At 56.9% G+C, this 24101-nt stretch overlaps 1 protein-coding gene across 3 annotated transcripts; it reads right to left on the bottom strand.

Moving 5' to 3' along the window:
* Positions 1 to 23040, bottom strand: KCNC4 (potassium voltage-gated channel subfamily C member 4). 3 transcript variants are annotated; one of them, XM_019624196.1, is made up of 4 exons: positions 20690 to 23040; positions 9149 to 10085; positions 6999 to 7205; positions 1 to 4630 (listed from the first exon to the last, which is right to left on the bottom strand). In XM_019624196.1, exons 1-4 carry the CDS (start codon positions 21380 to 21382, stop codon positions 4476 to 4478), a joined length of 1992 nt encoding a protein of 663 aa, XP_019479741.1. In that variant the 5' UTR covers positions 21383 to 23040; the 3' UTR covers positions 1 to 4475. The 3 variants fall into 3 exon arrangements, with proteins under 3 accessions (XP_019479741.1, XP_019479743.1, XP_019479742.1); XM_019624198.1 differs by having other exon boundaries at positions 1 to 1202; positions 20690 to 23038; XM_019624197.1 differs by having other exon boundaries at positions 1 to 1140; positions 20690 to 23037.
* Between the last annotated feature and the right edge of the window lie 1061 nt (positions 23041 to 24101).

Here is a 24101-nt window from a genome sequence, read left to right as displayed (position 1 = left end):
TCACACAGCAGGAGCGGCAGGACGTCTTTATTGACAGTCGAGCACAGCATGACGTCGAAGGCATGCAGACAGGGCAACACGGCCCCAGCCTAGGCTTGCCTCAGACACACGAGGGGGCAGCTTTAGAAAAGGGCTGACCAACATCAGGGAAGGGCAGGGCAGGCTGGAAGTGGGGAGGAGGGCCGAGGGAGGGGCAGAGGCCAAGGTCAAAGGGATCACCTGGCCTCTGCTATTGCACACATCCTCTGGCCACCAGCCAGGAAATACAGTATTGCAACTGGTCTCCGCTTGCCCGAGGCTTCCCCTTCTCAGACCCCTGAGCCTGATGGGCAGACAGACCCCTTCCCTGCCCGTCTGCCCAGCAGCATCTTTGAAAACAAACAGACGAAGGAGACAGAAAAACCAAAAATAAAAAAAAGGACAAACACCCCCCTCCTCCCCAGTCAAGGACACAGGTAAGGTGAAGGGAGAAGTGGAGGAAGCCGCAGAGAAGCCCCTGGAAGTCCCCCCACAAGTAGGGCGTGGGGTAGGAGGTAGAACCCCAATCTGGGCTGGGGGGGGGGCTAGTGGAGCAGTGACCCTGGGGGGCAACCTGGCCTTCCACAGGCCACTGACCCACAGGAGAAACACCCCAAACAGGGAGAGTCTAGCCTTGGACCACCCAGCCGGACTGGCAGTTCCCAAGTGCACTTTTCCTGGGACATTTCACACGCGTGTTCAGCAGAAACAAGGAATTAATGAAGGGGAGGGATTGGGGACTTGTGGGAGGGGCAAGGGCTTGAGAAGACATAGCCTAACGAAGAAGACAGACCACCAATAAAATAGCACGTGCACTACACACAAGAGTATAGTATGTATGAATATAGATACTATATGTGCATATATATCTCTTCAATTTACAACAGAACATCCGACCCAGATGGCTCTGGGCCCCGAGGGTCACACGGGAGGTTTTCCATCAGTCTTGTGCACACAAGGATAGCTGAGTCTTTCCCAGTGATTCTTGCCTGGGTTCCAGAGTTTCCCTAAGTCTCTGGATTTCTGTCTGTCTGCCTGTCTCTCTCACGTTGGTGCCGCTTTAAGAGAGGGTGAGGACTTCAGCCTGGGCATAGTTGGACGAGAGGGCGTCTTGGCAGGTCTCTGTGTTTAAAGAGCACAGGTGTGAGACACTGGGACGCACGCTTTCGGCTCAACATTGCCTTCTGGGGGGGTAAGGAGTTCAGCAAAAGAAAGGGAGAAACAAAGAATGAGATGTTAGAAGAAGGCAGCTGCCAACCCACAGGCTGTGGGCTAGAGAGTAGGCCAGGAGCAGAGCTGGAAGGCATGGGGACCAAGGGCTAAGAAGCCAGGAGGAGCACAGATGGGTCACGGTATGGGGTGAGCCCCTTCATCATCCCTCTGCCGACCCAGCTCTGGGCCAAGGTGACTCACAAGGTGATGTTACAGCTCATCTCCCTATTTGCTCAGGTAATGAGCTGCAGAAACCACTAGCTCTCAGTCTTCAAAGCTCCAGTGCAATGGGGAGAGGGCTCTGCGGCCTGGCATGGAGGCAGAGGGGGAAGTTCCTGATTGGCCTGTAACCCACAGGTCACCCAAGCTGCTGCCTGCCCAGGTTGGGCTCCCCCCAGCATGGCTCCATCTGCCACCACCACCTGGGGACTCTTCTGCTCCAGAGGGCTGAAGACGGCTCCTGAGTGTACTGCCGTGGCGTGCCCAGCCCCCCTTCCCCAATCTGGCAGGAACGAGTCCCAGTGGCTGCAGAGTGAATGCTGACGGGGAAGGTCAGAAAGGATGAATGTGCCTCTCAGGAGGGAAGGCCAGAAAATACCATCATATTGAAAAACCCAACCCATCCATGAGATCTTCTGGGAATCCCACCTCAGCCTGGGATGCCAAGGGCTTGGGAAGGGAACCTCCCCAGTGCAGGCACAGGCTAGGCAGGCAGGGAGGCTGCTGTGGGGGCAGAATTTTTGGAGGGTGATACTCTGGCCAGGGCAAAGGAGGCCCTGCTCTCTCAGGAAGCTCTGTGGAAGGGCAGTGCCAGCCTTCGGTCCGGCACGCAGTCTACCCTGCAACGCGCATGCCGCCCAGGCTCCCTCCCTCTGGTTCCAGCTCACGGCCACTCTTCTCAGGAGCCCTGAGGGCTCTAGGGTTGTGAGTGGCCCTGCTCCAAACTGGAAGGTAAGGTTAACAACTCCTACTGGGCTGCTTTCCTGCTCTGCCAGGAGAGGCTTGGGCCCAGCAATAGAGGAAAGGCTTCTAGAAGCCAAGTCATGGGTCCAGGTCCAGGTCCAGATCCAAGGTAAAGCAAACTGTGCTCACATGGGACGGGGAGCCTTCCCTGAGGAGGGAGGCCCAAGACCTGGGTGAGCCTGAGGCCCCTGCAGCCACCTCCCTAGGCAGAACTCAGTGAATGATGGGTCTCTGGAAGCTCCAGGACTTGCTTTGCCCTTTCCTAGGGCGCTGGGAAGGCCGAGGTCCTGAGAGGTAGCAGGGCAGGCAGCCTACTCAGCTCTCCCATTAGTGAGGTCCTACAGAAGCCAGGGAACTGGGAGGGAGGGACGTGTGGGAGCCCTTCTCCCAAGGCACTAGGGGCTCCAGCCTGGCACTTCTGCATCATGTCACCCAGGGACATCTGTGCCCACCATAGGGGTGCCCTGAGCATGCCCATCCCTGTGGGAGGGAAGGAGGCGGTGGGTGCCGTGGAAACTTGGGCTCCTGACAACGTGAGGGCTGCCACAGAAATAACTGCCTCGGTTCCGTGAACCAGAGAGACAAGTCAGAGGAGAAAACAGCTGCGGTGCCCGTGCTAAACTGGACACCTCGCTCACCGCGTCCCAGTCAGAGCCAGGACCCCGGTGCCAGGAAGCCCTGTGGAGGCAGAGCTGCAACTGTCCTCATGAAGGAGCAGCTGGGCTCTCACTCGGTTGTGAGGGGAGAGGGTGCCTGGCATCTCCATCCTGCTCCACAGGGCTTTTCTGTTCCTGTCCCTTAAAGGGGCCTGTCCCCTTCTGAAGGGAGGTCACATGGACACCCCTGTATCTTCTCAACTCTTAGGAGGACACTCCATTCTAAGAGACAGTGGGACGCAGACCCTGGAGACCACAGGAGGGCTGCTATCCCAGCATCCCCCAGGAACAGACCTTTCTGGAAGGGACCATCTAAGGCTGAAGAAGGCACTGAAATGGGGATTTTCTGGGCACCCCATGAAATGGTCTGACCTTTCTGCCCAGTTCACTTGCTGGGGTGGCCCCCTGACTTCCCAGCCTCCTCCCGAACGCTGTCTTGCATGCCTCTCTTTGCCCACCCTGGAAAGAGCAGATATGGCGCTTACTTAGTCATTCTCTCTACAAAGTTGCATAATCTGACTCTAAAAATTGCCAGGCGCACGGCTCTGCTGTCAGGTCTCATTCCCATCAGGTGAAACAGGAAATGACTCGGCTGCGGCGTCCCTGGGTCCCAGGACTGAGGAGGGCCTGGAGTGCCTTGTGCTGTGCACTGCTGGGGGAGGGCCCACTTGTGGCTTGGCCCTCCCTGAGAGCCTGCGTGGCAGGGTGCCTGTGCAAGACCAGGTGAGGGCAGGATGGCTCTGTCCCCACACTTCCCCTCAGCTGCCCCTGCCCAGGGCGCACCCCTGCTCACACAATGACTCACAAACCTGTTGTGCTCTCAGGCTCGTTAGGTAAATGAATACACTTAATTATAGAAATTAGATGAGTCTCCAGCTCTGGCAGCAACGCGGAGCGCAGAGGCTGGGTAGGAGCGGCAGGTGACTCAGAGGCTGGGCTCAGTGTGAGGGAGCCGGAGAGGGAAGAGAAGCTGTTGTGGAAGCAGAGGAAGCAGCGCGGCAAGAGGTGCTGAGGCTCGGGGCGCAGATGGGGTGCTGGGCTCAGCGGCTGGGTGTCACCCCGGAAAGGAGGACATCCCTGTACCCAGAAAGAAAATCCTGGGGCTCAGACTGTAGGGACCCCCACTTGCACCCCAGGCCAGAGCAACCCCAGGCAGCACAGCTCCCCTGAGGAGACAAGCCTCCTAGACACCAGCAGGGCTGCCCCACAGGACAGCCTTATTTTCCTTGCTGGTCTGGGTGTGGGATGGACAGACAGACAGACAGAGACATTCGGTTGCAGGCTGTTTGGTTACTGGTGGAAGGCCACGAGGAATGAAAATGCATTTGCTGTAATTAAGATAGGACCCTAGTGGGGGGGGGCAGGGCCCAGAGACAGGGGTCCTGGGAATGCCGGCACCTCCAGCTCAGGATGGGGGACCCTGAGAGTAATCTCCCGCTGCTCTCAGGCCCCAGACCTGAGCATTTTGGGGAGCTGGGTGGTGCGGAGAGGCTCAGGGGCCTGAATTCGCCTGCATCCCGCCTGGCTCCCTCAGGCTGCAGGAGGAATGGGGGCTGGTGGGCATGAGTGTGCCTGGCCCTGCTTGTGCGTCTCGGGTGCCCAGAGGCAAGAGAGCCGAGGGTGCAGCTATGGGGCTGACTTTCTGGGCGGGGGGCTGGTGAGGGGGAGCAGGAGCTTCCTCGGAGGGTAGGGAGAGCTGTATCGCGATGCCCGTGGAGAGAGCCCCAGGCTGGTTCCAGCCGCTCCAGCTATGTTGTTTAGACTCCGGGACCTTGCACAGCCTTGGTGAAGAAAAGGCACAGGGGTCAGCAGGGCCTGCTCCTCGCCTGAGCAGTTCCATGGCAGCCACGTTCCAGGGAACCCTGTAGGGCAGGTGGCCTGGGCTGGGTAGAGGGGTCTGGCCCACCTGGGAAAGGCTCCCTGGTCTCTGGGTCACCTGGGCTCCTGAGGATGGACTCCAGGGCCCCACACCCAGCTGATCTTTGCATTGTCCCTATTCCCAGGTAAGTTCCCCCAACAAACCCCCGCAGCCTCCTTTCTTGACCCTAAGAAGCCCCAGTTAGCACCTGCCACCTTCTTCCCAGGGAGTTCACTGACACCTAAGCAGCTACAGCCTACAGCCTAACAACGGGGTCTGTGCCAGTGGCTGGAGGAAACCTGGGCCCACTCACTCCTGGTCCTAAATGCAGCCCAAGAGTAGAGAAGTACAGCACAGCCTGGCATGGGGAAAAGTTGCCGAGTGCACACTGGGAGTTTGGCGAGGCTAACTGTCATGCTAGCTTAGCAGGGCCTGTTTCCCGGCAACCCACCTGTTCCCTCTCGAAGGTCACTCTAATTGGCTGAGCTACACGCTTGTTGCCAAGAAGCAGTGTGGAGGCATCTTGAAAATAGAGCAGCCGGGCCCCACAGGCACCCAGAGAGAGATAGTGGTGGGACGCAGGCCCCATGCACACACACGTGCAACCCCTTCCCCAGGTGTCACCTGCTCCCCACACGTCATGGTCCCTCCTCTGATGTGCACCCTCACAGCTTCCTCCACTCCACTACTTCCACTGAACCCCTCATAATGCTGGGCTGAAAGCAGGAGCACTCAAGTCCTCCACGAAGGGTGGGGTCCCCTCCGCCCCACATTCTGAGTCATCCACGTAGCCTGCTCTGGGTCAGAACTAGGACATAGTGGAAGCCACTGCATGTTTGGGCTGGGGGACAGAAGGGGTAGACACTTCCCGAGCCCAAGGATAGGGACATGCAGAGGCCAGGGGTGAACCAGAGGGACACAGGGAAGGGCGCAGCAGTCTGAGCACATCTATCCGCAACACTTTAGCTGGGGTCTCTGGGCCATCTCCTTCCAGTTGCCAGATCATAGCTCCTGCTTCTATTACCAAACAGGAACATGCCCAGCAAAGCTGACACACACCTCCCAGGGCCTGGTTAGGGTCAGGGGGCCCTGGGGATCCCATGGGAACAGTGGAGCTGAGCGGGCCAGGGAAAGGGCCTAGGTAGGTGGCTCTGAAGGCTGCATGGGCTGGGCAGGCCAGAGGACATCCTTGGGGGGACAGAGGCATCCTAGGCTATTCCGGCCATAGCCATGGCCCCTGCCTCGCTCAACCCAGTGTTGGTCTGGGGTTTGGGAACAATGGGAAGTAGCACGGGGTACTGGGCTGAAAGGGGGCTGGTTAAGAAGTGGCCTGAGGACCAAGGCAGAGCTTTGTTTGGGGAGGAGTCAGGATTAATCGTGGAACTAGGCTGCGTATTTAGGGAAGTCAGGCCACAAGACAGGGAAAGAAAGACAAAAAGTGATCAGGAACTGGGCAAAAGGAGCGCCTGGTCTGGAGATCCCTGGTTCCCAGCCATCCTGGATCAGTCCTGCCTCCCTTTCAGGCCAGGACCACCGCCCACTTCTGCCCTGGCCTGCGTAGGCTTGGCCTGCTAACGGGGCTGACAGGAAGCAACCGGCTGCCCGCTTGCCCGCTTGCCCACTCCAAATCCTTCAGAACACACCTCAGAGGGGACCCGCTCTCCCTGCCCACCCCACCCTCTGGTCACCCTCTGGCTCTACTCAAGTCACATCCCAGGGTTTTGCAAAGCTGGGTCAGCCCCTTCTGGGCTCTAGGACCCCCAGCAGGATGGAGGAGGTGGTCCTGTGCCAGGTTCTCTGAAGATCTCATACCAGCACCCCATTTTTACCCTGACTCCTTAATGTTGCTGGCATCTGCTGGGGACACTTACTTGGAGAAACCTCAGTTGTGTTTAAGGGAGGCTGAGGGAAAGGCAGGCAGTGACCCTGGGGAGCCAGGCCTGAAGGTCATAACAGGAACCAGAGGAAGAGGTGACAAAATGGAGGGGAGGGACAGGGACCCTGGTCCTGTGTCCCCTCACCCTCAGAACTTACCTTCCCTGTGGCACCTAGGTGGCAGGGGGCATGGGTGGGTGGGGTCTGTGTACCTTTGGGGGATGCATGCAGGCCTTTCTAGAAAAAATCCAAGGCCTGCGAGATCAGGGTACCCATCCTAAATGTGGGGGCGCATCCAAGGCAGAGGAGGTGGTGGCCATGCCTCAGGGGAGGAGGAGACCTCAAGGTTTGTGGGGGACACTGGGGAAACTCAGCTCCACGTGGGCTCCCCACCTGCCCGGCCTGGGGAGCCATACCTTTCCGGACACTACCATCAGCACAGGCATAGTCCCCAGCGCTGAGCAGGAAGCAGGCAGCTGCCTTCTTGTTTCTGTCTCGGGTGCCTGAGCGTCGCAGGGCCCTGCGCTCCTCAAGGGTCGGGGTGGCGGCCAGGGGCTGGGTCAGGCCAGCTCCCTCCTCCTCGTCTGACAGCACTGCATTGGCATCGCCGTTCTGTTTGGAATCTAAAGGGGTCAGACAAAAAGGAGGCTGCGTGAGGGCGCGCAGGCCTTCCTCATGAGGAGGCCTGGGGTCTCTCAGATCCAAGATCTAGAGAGTCCTCTTCCCAAGGAGGGGGAATGTCGCCTGAGCCAGGGAGGGGGTCTGGTCCTGGGGGCAGGATGCTGGCTTCCCTCTCCCCGCCTTGGCCTGCAGTCTTTCCTGGGAGATGAGGCCACAGATGCCCTAAGCATGGACTCCCCAAGTCTGCTGAAGGCTGCCCTGTGAGATCAGCCTCAGGCAAGGGGCCAACTCTGCTTCTTCCTTGGGTCTAGGCCAGGCTGACACTTGATGAGTCCATTCCCTCAGAGAATGCCTGGCTTATTGGGGTGAGGGGCGGCACTGCTGGGGTTACAGCAGTAGAGTAGCTTCCATGACTGTCTGACCGGACCACCGGAGGGCAGCTATTCACCTTCACCAGGCATCCAAGCTGGAGTCAAGCACCCAAAGTATTCAGAGTCCTCTGCTCCTGGGGCTTCCTGCTGTGGGCGCTTAGTCCCAAGCCCCTGCTCCAGCAGGAAGCACCCCAGCTGAAGCTGGGCCCTTGGAAGTGGAGAAGGGGGTCACTCAGTCTGAAGGCAGTGGCCTCGGCGTTGGCCAGTATGCCCTTACCGTGGTCAAGCAGTGAAGGCTGGCCAAACAGACTAAGGCATGGCTTACAGAGCCATAGGTAAGTGTGCCCTGAGAAGCCAGCCTAGGGACTCACACTTTGATGTTAGGTTTCCCTCTGAGCCCTGAATGGACCATGGGGTACAGGTGAAATTCCCTGGTGTACTGGCTAGGAGATTTACGTTCAGGGATTGGGGAAGCAAGTACCACTTCGGTGGGGCAGGAGGGGAGCCTGATGGGTGCTGTTCTGTCAAGGTCTTTGGCAGACCCAGGCCCCTGAAGGACCCCACGCAATGAGTGGCTCCAGTATGTATGACAGGCACCCACCCACAGGCCAGAGGTGCATGTCTCGTCAGGTACCTCCCATGGAGAACAAGTCCCACTTTGCCCCAGAGCCTAGGCAGGAGCTGCTACCTTAGTGTCCTGGTCTGGCACCCAACAGCACCCCCATACTAGGAATCTTATACTTCCCTCAGGAGCCCATCCCGTACCCAATAGTTAGGTTCATACTCTCCAACCTAAATCCACATTGCCAAGGGTTCATTTCCCGTCTCCTGACTCAGGTGTAGGCAAGCTTTCCTGGGGTGCCCTTTCCCATCCTTAAGAACAAGGTTCAGACCCTCAGGCCCTCCCTTCCAGGACACAGACACAAGTTGCTGCCACCCTTCCCTTTCCCAGCACTGTCTGGGTCACCACCTCTTGGTTCCCTTCCATTCCGTATTAAACCCCGAGCCCAGGGCTCAAACTAGCTGTGCTGAATAGAAGGCAGCCTCCCACTGTTGTTATGTTATCACATTTATTAGGCCAAAAGACAGCAGACTCGGACGTTTGGAAAGAAATGATTCATGAGTTGATGCACCTTGGAAGAACAGCTGCCCTGCTCTCCATCTAATGACAGCACCTGATATTTGTAAAGTGGTTTTAACTTGTCATAGGGCTTTCATATCAAATGTGTTTGGGTCTCATCAAAGTCTGGAGGATAGAATATTAGTATCACTCCAATTTTACAGGTGAGAAATCTATGCCGACAGAGGGTGACAGACTGGCCTTGGGAGACACAGCGGAGTGGCCAAGAAGGGATTAGAAGCCCAGGCTTCTAATTTACAGCCTCATGTACTGCCATTCATAGCCTAAGTTCAGTGAGATACTCAGTCCCAGGCCCTGACGTTCAGGAATCTATCAGAGAATCAAAAGATAGAGAGATTTGGCTTCTATACTTTGTTCTCATAAAGGCCCATGTTACACTTGGGAAGCCCAGGGCAATAAAGCACAATCCCAAATTCCCAACCCCCAGCCTCACCTGCCCGTTTCCTCTCCACCATAGCCTCTTCCTGGGCATGGGGGCTGGTATCACTGTAGGTGCTATCCCGGGGCGATGTCTCCTCGGACTTGCAGTACATGGGCGACTCGAGCTGGGGCGGCCGCGGCACGTGCTTCTTTCGTTTCTTGGGCAGCTTCTGCTTGGCCATCGCCAGGGAGTAGTACATGCCAAAGTTGTTGACAATGACAGGCACCGGCATGGCGATGGTGAGCACGCCGGCCAGCGCACACAGCGCCCCCACCAGCATGCCTGACCACGTCTTGGGATACATGTCCCCGTAGCCCAGCGTCGTCATGGTGACCACGGCCCACCAGAAGCCAATGGGGATGTTCTTGAAGTCGGTGTGGTCATTGCCCCGTGGGTCGGAGGGCCTGGCACCAATGCGCTCAGCGTAGTAGATCATGGTGGCGAAGATAAGCACGCCCAGAGCCAGGAAGATGATGAGCAGCAGGAACTCGTTGGTGCTGGCGCGCAGGGTGTGGCCCAGCACGCGCAGCCCCACGAAGTGGCGCGTGAGCTTGAAGATGCGCAGGATGCGCACAAAGCGGACCACGCGCAGGAAGCCCAGCACGTCACGGGCTGCCTTGGATGACAGGCCACTCAGCCCGACCTCCAGGTAGAAGGGCAGGATGGCCACGAAGTCGATGATGTTGAGCAGGTTCTTGACGAAGTCCAACGTGTCCGGGCAGCACACGATACGCACCAGGAACTCCAGTGTGAACCACAGCACACAGACACCCTCGATGTAGGTCAGGATGGGCTCCGTCTCCACCTCCCGCCGGAAGCGCACGCTGGTGGTGTTCCCTACTCGGTGGATCTCCGTCACGTTCCGATCGATGTTGAAGGCCTCATGGGTCTCCAGACAGAAAGTGGTGATGGACACCAGGATGAAGAAGAGAGAGGCAAAGGCCACCACCTGTGGGTGGGGTGGAGAGTGGGGGCAGCTGTCAGACAGATGGGTGGGCCCGCAGGAACAGGGACCTCTACTTGCAGAGGGTGGGGACATGGGTCACCAGGCAGTCAGTTTAATGGTGACAGGTAAAATTAAAATATACAGTCAGGGGCTGGAATTCCCTCCCCACAGGGTCTTTACCCATCTCCTTAGGTGCTTTAAGGCAGTAGTTTCCAATCTCTTGTCATGGTGCACTTAACAACGGCTGCCCAGCCCTGCTTCCTGTCTAACTCTGCCCATCTCTAACCCAGTAGTGCTTTAAGGCTTCTCAAGCTGTCATGGGTATATAAATCATTGGGGACTCTTGTTAAAATTCCATTGTGATTTAGGAGGTCAATGGCAGGACCTGGGATTCTGCATTTCTAACAAGCTCACAGGTCCGGCTGCTTGTCCACAGGCCAAGCTTGGAGTAGCTACGCTTTAAGGCAGTGTTCCTCAAAGTGAGGTCCTGGACCAGCAGCATAGCATCACCTGGGAACTAGCTAGAAAGGCAGACTCCTGAGCCCCACCTAAACCTACTGAATGAGAAATGCTGGGGGGAGGGCCCAGCCATCCGTTTTAACAAACTTTCCAGGTAGTTCTGATGCGCATTAAATTTTGAGGTCCACTGCATTAGGGGGTATGCCCCAAGGCAGGGAGCTGGAGGGAACGGCCCTGGGCCTCTTTCTGCCAGTTCAGCCTGTTACGCTCCAGCCATGCACCCCCTCCTCAAGCCCCAAGTCCCAGCCCCTCTTTCTGGCCTCTTACCTTAGGATGTCCCAGCCAACCGCCCAGACAGTGAAAAGTGCCTGAAGCAAGACGGCACACCCCACAGCAGGAGACAGGGTGGTCTGCCCAGAACTACCACCCCTCCCCTTCCCAAGAACGGACATTTCCTGGGACACTGAGCTCTCAAGAAAAATAAACTGCACCCATTCGGATCAGAACGTGGCAGCAGCCAGTCCAGACAACTGCTGAAATCTTGGCTAGAATGATGACAGTGGCGCTCAGGAGAGGACCGGCTGGGTTTAAGTGTCCAGTCATTATGAATGGAAATGAAATGCATGTGTAATTACACCAATTATGGATACTTCATCTGTTATTCATGCGATGCCATTCACCACTGTCAAAGTACCCGCTGCGGGGGGTCCACACACCGTGCTGTTGCCTGCCTTGCTTGGTGGGTGGGGTGGGCTTCCTCCCTGAGCAGAGGGCTGAGTCTAAATAGGTGGGTGAGAGAGGACCATGGCCCTACGACCACTTGGCAATCTCCGTGCCTGCCCCCATCCCAATTCCCACCTGGCCATGGCATTGCCCATCTAGTGATGCTTCTCAGAGATGCTTTCCTGCCTGGGAGTCTGCACTGGGAGGGGAGGGGCACACCTTGTTCTTAGTACCACAAAACACCAGTGGAGAATACAGGGGGATCTGGGAAAACGAAGCAAGCAAGCAGCACCTCCAGGGCTTCTAGAGCAGGAGCAAGTCTGGGGAGGGAACTTTGGGAAAGAACATTCTTCAGCTGCCTATTCTGTGCCTGGCACAGTTGGGCACTCTGGATGGGTTATCACCGTCAGTCCTCCCAGTGATCCTAGAAGGTAGGCCTCATCGTCCCATTTTATAAGGGAGGAACTGAGCATTAGAGAGGTTATATACTTGCCTAAGGTCACACAGCCTGGAGGGGGTGGAAACAGACTTGAACTCAGCACTGCTTAACTTCAGAGGCTGTGCCTTCTCTTCACACCAGTTTTCACCACCTCCAGGGCAGGGACAATTCACAGGCCCAGGAAAGCCTTCCCTGAATTGTCAATACTGTTACCAGCCAGCTCCCTGATGACTGCTATTCCACCCTATGGCTTAGGACAGACACCCATCACACACTAAGACTTATCTTATTTACCCTTAAACATGGACAGGTTGATCAGATGGAACACAGAAGGAGAAGAGGGGTAGCAGAGCAGACACACTTCCCCCACTTGACTTCGCCTGGAACTTCTCCTGCCTGCTTCTCCCCATGAAGGTAAATTTCAAGTTCCTTTTCTGGCCTCATTTTTCTTCCCGAGAAATGGGCTGTCATGGCAATACAGGCTGATGTGGGCACGAGGCAAATGGCACCAGCCTATGGTTTCTCCTTGGCCATCCAGAGATGAGCTGGTGAAGGCACCTGTCCAGTGACTGCAGTGATGCTGGGAACCCAGAGTCATGGTGCCTCCCCTGCCCCCAGAAGCAGAGGGGGTTGTGGGTAAGGGGTGGGGACAGCACGTCCCAGCTCTGCCAGGAAGCACGGGAAGTAGGAGCTTGCTCTCTCCAAGGAAAAGTTAGTCAGGCGAGTTGGCCCACCTGGGAACTGAGCATGAAGTTAATTAGTGACTTGGAAAAACAAGTTCAGGAAGAGCCGCCAAGGGGCTGAGCAGAGAGCACAGAGAGGGGGACAGGGAAGGAGGGCCGTATGATCTGGGCTGCTCTCACCCACAGGGCCAAGGAGCCTGCCTTGGTGCCTTCATCACCTGCCACCCCATGGGTCCTTCTGGTCCTTCTGCGGCAGACCCAGTGGGTACAGAGCATCGCTCCTTCATTAGAGAGCAACCCCTTGAATTCCTGCAGTGTTCACTCACTTTTGCTTTTTTTCCTTTTAAACAAACAACTGTCCCAGTCTCAAAAAAGGAGCGGGGGCGGCCAGTTAGCTCAGGTGGTTAGAGTGCAGTGCTCATAACACCAAGGTTGCCAGTTCCAGCCCCACATGGGCCACTGAGTAGCGCCCTCCACAATTAGATTGAAACTACTTGATTTGGAGTTGATGGGTCCTGGAAAAACACACTGTTCCCCAATAAAAAATAAATAAAAAAAACTGTCCTGGTCTCATTATTTACTTCTGCCCCTCACCTCTACCCTCTCAAGAAGATGCGGGCAGGTGCAGGACAGCCACGTGTGTCCATTTCTCAGGGGCACAAAAGAGGGCGAAAGCCTCGCTAAGGATCCAACTGAGGCCAGGTCTCCTGACTCCCAGCTCAGAGCTCTTTTTTCCCACTTGGCCCTCTAACCAAAGGAGTGGGGACGACCTGCTCCTCCTCGATGAAACCTTGGTGGGGCCTTGGTTTTCCCTGCGACCTCTCCCGGGCTGGCAGCAGGTGCCAGGCAAGCCCCAGGCAGCCCTCGTCCCCCGAAGAGACAGGCAGAGCTGAGGCCGAGCTGTGATAGAGGCAGGGACCTGGCCTCTGGCACATGCCCCAGGAGGCTCCCGAGGTTGCAGGTCCCCTGCAGGGCCCCAGTTACTCCTTCTCCTTTACGTTGTTCTCCAAATGGAATTATTTTCTAAGTGGCGGTCCTGCTTGCAATGAAGGCCTTTCACAGGCTTCCCCTCTCACGGCAGGAACACTGCTTTCTTTCTCACACTCTCTTGACTGGGGGGGCTTCCCAGGACAAAAAAAGGGCCCAGGGAGGAGGCAGCAGCTACAGCATCACTACCCTGGTTAGAAGTCAAGGCCTCGCATGCAGGAGCCTCCTGTTCGGCCCCCACCGGTCATCCTGCACAGCTGGCAGTGCACATCACAGCCTCCTTACCGTTGGCCCCCACCGAACAGGACTGTTGGCCTCAGGGGAGCCAAGATGGAGGGCAAAAGACAGCTAAGGAGCCCTAGGGTCAGACGGCCTGGGTTCCCCTACCTGGCCCTGCCACTCAATAGATAAAGGGTGCACTTTGTGTATGTTTCCTCTCTATAAAGTGAGGACAAGTATTAGCGCCCATCTAGTAGTTTTACTGTGGGATTAAATGAGCTTCCACATGGCAAGTGCCTGGCACACAGTAAGTGCTCAATAAATGGTGACAGAGGTGGGGGCAGGGGGGCGGGGGGGAGCCTCCAGGACCCTGCGTGTAGCTTCTGCAGGCAAGTCGGATCTGGTCACAAAATCCTTGCATTTTAGAAGCGAAAGGAACTCAAAAGGTCACACAATTCAATTCACTTTCTGCTGTTTTACAAATGGAGAAACTGAGGCCTGGAGAGAGGTGACTTGCCCTAGTTCCCATAACAGAAGCTGTCAGTTCTTTCCATTGCCTGAACACACAGGGCATGGGTTCTGCTGAAAGACACAACCGCCCATGCAGAAAACTGCTCATGTGAACTGGCTGGGCCGGCAGCAGCCCTTCTCCTGCCAGCTGGGAGGGTGCAGGAGGGCCTCATGACCCTGGACAGGAGGTGCCTTAGCCTCTGTGCAGGAAAGTGCTGCTCCTTCAAGCTTCCTGCTCCCCTTGGGCCTCTCCCGCTGGCTGGCTGTATCCTGTGGGCTGTACCGTCTCCAGAGACCCAGGTGTTTCAGCTAATGGGCCAGCCCTGAGACCCGCCTCCTTCACCAAGCTCATCCTAGGACTATCTTAGTGGAAATGTAAAGTCACACAGTTCTGGGTACAAGTCGGGCTCTGCTACTTACTGCCTGAGAGACCTTGGGCAAGTTTCTTAACCTCTCTGAGCCTTATTAGGATCTCTGTTCATAAAATGGAACGTTGAACACCTACTCTGTGCCAGACACTGTTCTGGCTGCTGGGGAACAACAGGAAACAAAACAAACACCTCTGCCCCTTAGACCTTACATTCTAATGGAGAGCCTACCAACACATAAAAAAGTAAAATATATAGACTGTCAAATGGTTTAAGTGTTAGAGAGAAAAATAAAGAGAAAAGGGGTAAGGCGTGTCAGCATGGGAGAGCTCATTCAAATAGAGTGGTCAGGCGAGGTCTCAATGCCAAGGTGACATCTAAGTAGAGACTGAAAGGGTGAGTTATATGAAGATCCAGGAGAACTCAAAAGGCAGAGGTACCAGCAATGCAAAGGCCCTGAGGCTACAGCTTGAGGTGGTGAAGGGATGAGAGTAGTACTTATCCTATGGGGTTGTTTTGAGGATTAAAAGAAATTATATTTGTAAAACTCAGCCCGGCGCCTCGAGTGTTTCAGGAATCTGGCACAGGCTGGGCTGGGGGGTGGTTGGGAGGTGACAGACACCAATCATTAGAAACTGAATACAACCAGCGGGGGCAGGGGAGTCCAAGGAGGAAGGGCCAAGGAGACAGATGGACAGATAAACACAAGAAGATTCATGCCCAAAAACCTATATTAAGGATGAAGTGTAGGAGAAGAGAAATTTGAGAACACAGCCAAAGATATTTGCAGGGGAAGATCTGTAGGACTGAGATGAGGAGCCGAGCCTTCCGGGGAAGCAAGATCCTAGTGCCCAGGCAGTGCTGGAAAGGGAGTGGGCAGCCCTGGGGGCTAAGGAGCAGGAAAGGAGAGGGAGTCTGCCAGGCAGGGCACCTCGGAGCTGTCCCTGGGCATGGGCCTGCACTATGAGGCCCAGGTCCCAGCCAAGGGAACCCCACTTCTCTTCCCTCTAGTCTCCCCTAGGAGCAGAACCTGACCCTGGGCACTCCCATCCTGAGCCAGGACCCTCTGGCTCCAAGGTCCAGAGCCAGCCTCCACCTAATCCCACACCCTCCCAAGCCAGCACTTGGGGCCTTTTGGGGCCACTGGGCTGCCTAAAGCCAATGAGTCCCAGTCCCAGAAGGAATTCAGTCCAGCCCAAGATCACTGGCCAAAACTTATCCAGCCAAATATTGCCCATCTGTGTCCCATCTCTGCTCTGGCTGGTCCCCTGGCCAGGAAGTTCCCGTCTTCCCTAACTCTGCATGGGTAAGCACTACCCACAACGAAAATTTATTTATTTATAACCTGCCTCCTAAAAATTACTGAAGGGAGCTAAGTCATTCTCCTGCAGGCCCTACCCAGCTTACCTTCTATTTCCTCGTAGAAGCTTCCTTGCACACCACGCCCCCCACCCCGTACTGCATAGAGGTGAGACTTACCGCTTCCTCCTCTTATCTCCCAATGAATTTTATTTTTTAAGACTACTGTGGCACCTCTCCTGATGTCTCTTGTTTACCACTCCTTTCTCTTGTCACTTGATTTCCCCCCAGCTGCCACCTACTGTTCCTGACCTGGCTCTCTTCAAGAATAGGCAGCACCTCTGACTTGTCTTTGTAATATTTATAGAGCCCAGGCGGTGTCTAGCATGTAGTAAGTGCTCAGTAAATGTTTTCTGAGTGATTGGAGCCAAGATGACTGCCCGCTCCCTCTCCTGGTCCTGGGGGGCCTGTCATGAGGCGAGATGGTCAGCCCCACTAACTGGGGCTACAGGTGACAAAGGTGTGCCCAGGCACACTGTCAGGTACCTGGGCTCTCAGACTCTGTGGTTCTCCAGAGTGGACCAAGTCAACAGCCTGATGGGGACCCCTGTCAGGGATCAGGTATCCATCACCCAGGCTAAAAAAAAACCCAGCAGGAAGGTGGGCAGAGGTTGTGGCAGGTGGGCTGCCCAGGAACAAGGCTGGCACGAGTGCCCTGGTGCCCAGCATCCTAGGCTGACACTGTCAGGGCAGAAGTGAGGGGCCTGGGGGGAACGTTCCTCATTCCCAAAGCCCAGCTGCCTGACTGTTCCTACCTGCTCTTCCTCCAACTCTCCAAAACAGTCCAAGTTTATATTAGCCCCTACCCACTTTACACCCAACCCCAAAAGGTGACAAACGAACACCTCATCATTCAGGGACAAGATGCTCAAAGGCAAATGTTGGTCTGTTAGATCCAGAGAGGAAAACACAAAACCCAGGAGGAAAGAGAGGAGCCTCAGGGCAGGCAGGGTGAGAGGACACCCTCTGCCCTTGGCCTGACACCCCTCTGGCTTCCTGAGGAAGTGGAGGGGCTGCTCTGGGGCATGCTGGCACTGCCCTCCTGGGGGGCTGGGGAAGGCAGGGCACCAAGCACCTGGGCTCGGCTTCCTGGCTCTCCCTAGCCCAGGTGGTGCAGGACCAGAGTCCTGCCCTCATTCTGAAGCCTGTCATGTCCACCGACCAGCTGGTCCCAGGCAGCTCCTGGGCTGAGAAGCCGGGGACCTTCAGAAGAAAGAGGGAACTGACCTCTGCATTTTCTGCCTAGAAAACCTTGGTTTCATTCCTCTGCAGGGACCAGGGGACATGTAGTCTTTCTTTTTGTCCTACGAAAGTCTGACAGTGAGCAAAAAAAAAAAAAGAGAGAGAGAGCAGGCTCAGATGTAAGCAATTCTGGGGAGTGAGGAGACAGGAGCTGTAATTTGAAGGGAGAAGTAAGGGAAGGGACAGGAAGAGAGCAGAGGGGCCCCCTCTGAGCCCTCCCACGTCAAAAGCCTTCTCCAGGCAGAAGCCACAGGAGGCGGCTGAGGCAGTGGTACAAGTACAGACGTGGACTCGAGAGACCTGGCTTTGGATCCGAGTTCTCCCACCAGCGTGGTCTCCCAGCGTGACCTTGAGCAAGCCCCTCCGGGCCTGTTTCCTACTCTGTAAACTGGGGTTAATAATCCCTGCCTCACGTGGGCCAGATGAGATATTAGAAGAAAGCAGAGATGTTGTCACACCTGACACATAACAGATGCTTCATCAATGTGAAAACCCAGCTCCAGCTGCCTTCTTGGGGCAGTGGGGATCCTGTGTGTTGCATCCTCTACTTAGAAGGAAACATCGTGGGAAAACTCAGTCCAGCTACTGATTTAGCCAAAGCAGGACTATCATCCTTATGAGGGCTGACAACTGAGCTAAAGCCAGCCCAGCCCCTGCAACCTCTGCAGAAGGGTGGGGGTGAGGAACGGGAGTGTCCTGGGGTCTCATTCATCAGGCCTCTGGTCCGCCCTCAGAAAAGGAGGAAGGCCTGATTCTAGAGCTCTGGATGCTGCCAAAACCACCAATGGTCCCCCTTAGTCTGAGAAGCCACCTTGGCTATTGCTCAGCCCTCACCTTACCTGGGACTGAGGACAGTGGGCAGGTGGGGACAGGACCAGCTCCCAGGTCAGGCCACAGAAATGAAACCACAGCATGACCGCCCAGGGGGCCCGGCCACAATGAAGGGAACAGGGGTGAGCACCCCTTGCCTGAACTAAAAGGCTCCCCGGGCCAGGCTGGTAGCTAGGCAACAGGCTCCCACAGTCAGCTCAGTTCACTTTCCATTTGTATCTGGTTTGCTCCTGTCGTAACGCACTACTCAAACCAGATGCTGTGTGAAGAGACACCTGGGGCAGAGTGCTGCTCCTCCGCCCTATTGGCCCTCAGTGAGGGCCTCAAGCCCACAGCACTGCATGTCCCTCCCAGGGAAGGTATGCACACAACCAGGGGACAGAGTGGAAAGGGCACCGCCCCAGAACCCCTGCATCTCAAACCCTTAGGCCTGGAGCGGTAAGACAGTGTTGCTTCTGATGTCACTGTCTGCCCCTGGGTTTTCTGATGTCATCCACAGGAGGCACCGATCCTCAGAACACCTCCCAGGCTAGACTAAGAAAGGAGCCACCTGTCCACTTAGAAAACAGCCTCCTTTAGCGGATGGAACATATTGTAATGGGAAGAGCAGGGGCTTGGAAGTGGGGAGCCCTGTCTTTGATTAACAGCCCATCACTATCTGGCTGTGTGATCTCAGGCAAGTTGTTTACCCTCTCACAGCCTCAATCTATTAAATAGGGATAATATCTTGGCTGTAAATTTATTGAGAGGATTAGAGATTAATGCAAAGTACCTGCATGGAGTGCTCAATAAATAGCAGTTGTTATTAATTTTTTTAAATTATGTATTTTTGTTTGTGTCCCAGAAACAACCGAAGGTTTGCCTTCACCTGTGCTCCCTAGCAGGGGTAAGTCCTCCTGGTGACATGACTGCCACCAGAGCCCATACAGCTGTGCACAGCAGTCTCAACAACCAGAAGGCTGGAAACTAGGGGTGGTTTGCTGGCTCTGCTATTATAATAGTTCAGTGTCTCTGACAAGACACTGAACATCTCTGGTTTCTGCATCGCTTCAATGGGAAGGATCAACATGTCCAGCCCCAAACTTCCGACCTCAGCCGGAATGCCCTGGCTGATGTGACTCCACACCAAAAGGGCAAAGGATCTTGGGCTCCTGGAGGACTTCAAGGGGCCCACCAGGCTCTGAGCTTACTCAGAGCCCCCTAGCCCCTCAACTCTTCAATTAGTTGAGAAGAAAATAAACTCACTGATGGTATGCACCTTGGAATCCAAGAGGGTAGAACCTGAGAGGGTGGTATGTGCCCCAGAAATCCCAGAATGCTCAGAAATAGGGCCTAGTCCCCCCAGCCACCTCATCTCATTCCTGCCTTCCTGACTTGCCGTCTGTCCCCATCTCTATCAAGCTAAATCTCACTCCTCCTCCCTGCCCTGGTCTAGCCTGGCCCCGGCCTGCAGCACTATCTCCCAATCTCCTGCCCTCCCCTGGGGGGAGGAGGGAGTGGAAGTTTTCCTTCCAAGACCAGGTTGAGGCCCAGCACAGGAGGTGCTACGGAGAGGGGCAGGGCTCTGAGACTCATTAATATGACAACTTGGGATGCCAGAGGTGATAGGACCAGCTTCCACAGCAGGAGGCGGTCCCCAGACCCAACACCTGATGTTGTTCTTTCCTGCCTCCCAGGCAGACCCCAGCCAGGTTTCAGGCTGCCAGCTATGAGATTGGACACCAGCCCCTAGGGTTCTCTTTTTTAAAAGAATCTAAATCCATCCTTCAGGGATTTTTCTAGCTTCCCAAGTATGTCTCCCCAACTACCCACTTCCACCTAAGGGGGTTCGGGGAAACTGAATTGACTTGGGGAGGGGGTGGTGGGAAGGCACTAGATCTTGCCTGAATCAACCTAAGCCACCCACCCACCCCATACACCCATTTCAAACAGTACCCTGAACTAGGGCTTTCTGGGAAGCCAAGCTGTGCTGCAGAAGAAAGAAAAGCAGCAGCAACAAATCTGGGCTCATCACCAGGCAGCCACACCGGCTATGGGAGCCTGCAGGGCCCAGACGTTAGGCCTCTCCTGCCTAACTCTCCCCTCACCCCAGCTGAGGCGAGGACATCCCAGGTGTCCAGGAAGCCTTAGGGGCTTGGCATGGGTCAGGATCTTGACTTATCGCTCTGAAAAAGGCCTCTCCCAAACCTGGACGACAAGCCTGTATTCTGGTCCCGGCTGTTATGAGAAGCCGAAGCCAGTGTCTCCTTCTCTAAAACTCCTAGTTCCTAGCACACTAAGCTACTGGGAGGATTTAAATGAGATGGCCCATATGGAAGTAGCTCAGGCAAGAGCCTGTCAGAGTAGGCGCTTAACACAGGCACTTAACACACTCTCATTTTCTTCCCCTAAACCTTGCCTGACCCCAGCAGAAGGCCTAATTTCACCTCTCCAGGACTCTGGCCCTGTGGAAGAATGGGGGGTAAATGAAGACAGGTGGCCTGTGCAGAAAAAGGAGTGGAAAAGCTCAGCTAAGGGCACCCCACTCCCTGGGAGGGGATGCAGCAAAGTAGGCAACTGGGATTAGGTCTGAAGAGTTAAATCAAGTGTGTGCAATCTTCTGATGAGGCCTGCAGGGAAGCGTGTGTGGGGTGTGATTCCCCTGGGGGCCCATGAAAGACAGGGGGAATTGAGAGGGAATTGGTGGAAAGGTAAATCTGTCTGGTCTGAGTCCTCCCTGCCCCTACCCCACTACCTGCATGCACCCCGTTGCAGACCCCAAAGGAGACCCAGTGTCCTGCCACTCACCCTGGCCGCTCTGGAGGAGTAGGGATCCTCAAAGAGCGCCCACATGCGGGGTTGCCAGCCGCGGCAGCCCCCGGACCCTGCGCCAGGGCCTGCGCCTCCGTCATGGGGCCCCAGGCGCTGCAGGGCCAGCTCCCGCTCATCGTCGCCAGCCTCATCGCCCGGCCCTGCGCCACCACCGCCTCCGTCCGGGCTCTCGAAGATGTCCAGTGCCTCCTCGGCGTCGCGGTGCTGCCGGTAGGTCATCCAGCAGCAAGGCTCCACGTCAGTTTCGTCGATGCCCCAGAAGGTGAGCTCCTCCTCGAAGAGCGGCCCGCACACGTCGGCGGGGCAGTGCAGCTTGCCTGTGCGGTAGTAGTTGAGCACGTAGGCAAAGACGCCCGGGTGCCGGTCGAAGAAGAACTCGCAGCCCCCACCGCCGCCGCCGCCGCCGCCACTGCTGCCGCTGCTGCCCGCGCCTCCGCCATCCGACTCTGGCCGGCCCCCGCCGTCGGGATCCGCCAGCCAGGCGAGGCGGGTGCCCGGTAGGGTGCGCAGGGTGCTGCGGTAGGTCTCATGTCGCGTGCCGCCCACGTTGATGATGATCTTCTCCGACGCCTCGCCCTTGGCCATCTCCTCCTTCAGACATGTTTTGGACGGAGGCTTGTTCCCAGACTTGCGCCCGCGGTAGGAGGAGACACACACCGAGCTGATCATAAGAAGCGCTGCGGGGCTTCGGCTTGGGGCGGCCGCTGCCCTCCAAACACCCTTCCCAAGGAGGCAGCGTCAGACGGGAGAGGGGGAGGAGACGAGGAGGCAGGAGGCAGCGGTGGCCCCTCTGCGGTGTGGCCTTGTCCCTGCCTCCCCCCGGGGCGCGGAGCAGGAGTTGGGTTTCTCCGGTGCACAGGTGGTTAGGGTTTGGGCCGTCAGCGCCGGGGAGGGAGGCAAGAGGGGGAAAGGAGAGCCGAGGACCACTGCGAGGGGCCGGGGAAGGCAGGGTTAGCACACACACACGCTCCCCCGCTAGGACTGGACACTCAGACGCTCCGGCCCGGGACACGCCCCCTCCCCCCCCAAAAAAAGACCAGGAAGCGCACAGTCCAGGCGCTCTGCGAGGGGCGGGGGCGCGAGGGCGTTCACACTCACAAGGGCCACCCTCCGGCTTCCTGACCCCGCCGAGCCCCGGGAGCAGCCGGCTTCCCCGCGGCGGCGGCGGCGGCGCAACAGCAACAAGTCCTCCGAGCGGCTGCCGGGGCCGGGCCGACGCTCTCACGGCAGCCGGAGCTCCGCTGGCCCAGGCTCCGTGCGGTCAACACGAGGCGGCGGTGGCGGCATGTGGCCTCTTCCCCCCATTCATAAATCCAGCGCAGGGCATGGGTGGCGGGCGGGGCTGAGCGGAGCGCGGCGATCTGGCGGGCGGGGGCTGCGCAGGGCGAGGCCGCGGCAGGAAAACAAGCGTGCCCGCAGGAGGGAGCCTCTGGTCTTGCGTCCGCGGCTTGGCGGCGGCTGGGAACAGCGCTGGGCTGGGCGCAGCACGGCGAGGGCCGCGCTGGGGCGGAGGGGCCTCAGACGGGGCGTCCTGCGCTGCGCCGAGCCCGGGGGGCGGGGCCGCTCGGGGGAGCGGGGCTCTGGGCACCGGCGAAGGAATCTCCCGGGAGGTGGCTGGGCGGCCAAGGACACCTGCAGGCTTCCCGGGCTGCGCGGAGCGGGAGCCTCAGCGCAGCGCCCCGCCGCCGGGCTCCTGCGATCTGGCGGCGCTAGGAGCCACGCCATCCACACGTCTGCCCATCTCCGGGTGGGGCGCCAGCCTTGGCTCGTAGCAAGGGGCAAGCGAGAGGTGGCCAAAGGGAGGGGCACCTCGGCGCTTGTGGGCTGAGGTCCAGGGGGCGCACCGTCTCTCTCCAGCGATGCTAGCGGACGCTACAGCACCGTGGCGCCTTTTCCTCCGGGCCCCGCCTCGCCCGGGCGCGCCCTCAGCGGGGCGGGATGGGCGGGGCGTGGCACGGGGTCGACCCGGCTCGCTGCAGGGCCCCAGCGAAGGATCTCAGCCTTCCTCCGCTGAGCCGGGCCCAGCCGAGGCGCGTAACCCCCTCGCCGCCAGTGCCCAGCCCAGCGCGCCGCCCCTGCGCGCCTCCGCCATCGTCCCCACTGCCAGCTCCCCGCCTCCCCCGAGCCCGCAGCTCCTCCCACTGCAGCCCGGGTGACTCTAAAGCGCCCTCGACCCCTGACCTCTAACCTTCATTCGCTCTTTCTGACTGTTCCAGTCGCCCCTCCCAGCCAAGCTGATAGCATTGTTGTGGTTCCGTTGCGGTTTCATTGCGGCTGACTGGAGGCGGCGTGGGGGTGCGGGGAGGAAGTGAGTTGAGAGAAGGTGTCGCGAAGAAGAGGTTTCCCACTCCTGCCCCAGACACCGTTTTGAGGCCTCTTGACCACCCCGCCCCCATCCTGTGTCTTGGCGGCCCAACCAGGCCCAAGATGCCTGTGGTCCTAATGCTTCACAGTCACCGAAGCCCCTGCGGAGGAATGGGGGAACTGGCAGGCTCCTGGTCTGGGTGGCAGGAAGCTGGAGTCCTGGCGCTGTCAGTGTGGGGTGGGTGTCCCTGAGAGATCAAATTAAGCCAAGACTATAGAAAGTGCCCATGTACTTGCTTTGTAACCTCCTGGTTCTACTGTTGTCTCACTCATTGCAATTTGACTTTGCCTTTTTTATGTCTTGTCCCCCCCGCCCCCCACTCCTTCTGACCCTGAGCTCTCCCAGGCCCACTGTTAGCTCCCACAGTGCCTGCCTCTGAGAACTTGTTTGCTAAGTGATTGAGAAACTGCCATGCCCAAAACATTAGGCACCAATCAACTTTACTGGCCTCATCCCAAGAGCAATTTCCAGATTCATTTGTTTTTATTTATTTTTAAGTCCAGAATCTCTTCTACATCTTTAAATTAATCCTCATTTTTTTTACAGCTTCAGGCAGCCTCCATGTCCATTTTGATGATGTAAGGAGGATCTCACAGGTGCCCTGGGCACCTGGGCACTGTCTGATCTCAGACAGTACCTGGCCATGTTGGGAAAAACAAGACAAGGGCCTGGGGGTGCTCAGAGGAAAGTTTAAAATCCCAGTGCAAATTCAGGGGATTATTATAAGCAAAAGTCTCAATCAATAATGAAGTCAGACAACCAAAATGACGATGATCTTGGATGAGCTGTACTAATATGCAGAGGAGATGGGTACCATCCTGGACTGTGGTCAGAAACACATTTACGGGCACCCCTTTTGTGTGCAGTCACCCCCACCCCCTTGGTCCTGTTATCTGCATTTGAGAGTTTAGTTTTGAGTTTGCTGCAGCAAAAAAGAGAAGACTCAGGACTGACCAGAAGTCCGAGTGAGGAAGGAAAAACCACAGCAAGGATATTAAAGAATTGACTGGAACAAATAGCTTT

Source organism: Hipposideros armiger, unplaced genomic scaffold, assembly GCF_001890085.2.
Source record: "Hipposideros armiger isolate ML-2016 unplaced genomic scaffold, ASM189008v1 scaffold_581, whole genome shotgun sequence".
In the NCBI taxonomy this organism is placed as follows: domain Eukaryota; kingdom Metazoa; phylum Chordata; class Mammalia; order Chiroptera; family Hipposideridae; genus Hipposideros; species Hipposideros armiger.
Note: the sequence above shows the minus strand (reverse complement) of the source record. Positions and strands in the feature narration are given on the sequence as shown.

Coding starts and splice junctions, on each gene's coding strand:
- KCNC4 (XM_019624196.1), bottom strand. CDS start 21,382: ATGATCAGCTCGGTGTGTGTCTCCTCCTACCGCGGGCGCAAGTCTGGG. Junction 10,086..20,689: donor ACTCCTCCAGAGCGGCCAGG/GTGAGTGGCAGG, acceptor CCCCACCCACAG/GTGGTGGCCTTTGCCTCTCT. Junction 7,206..9,148: donor GGTGGAGAGGAAACGGGCAG/GTGAGGCTGGGG, acceptor TGACCCCTTTAG/ATTCCAAACAGAACGGCGAT.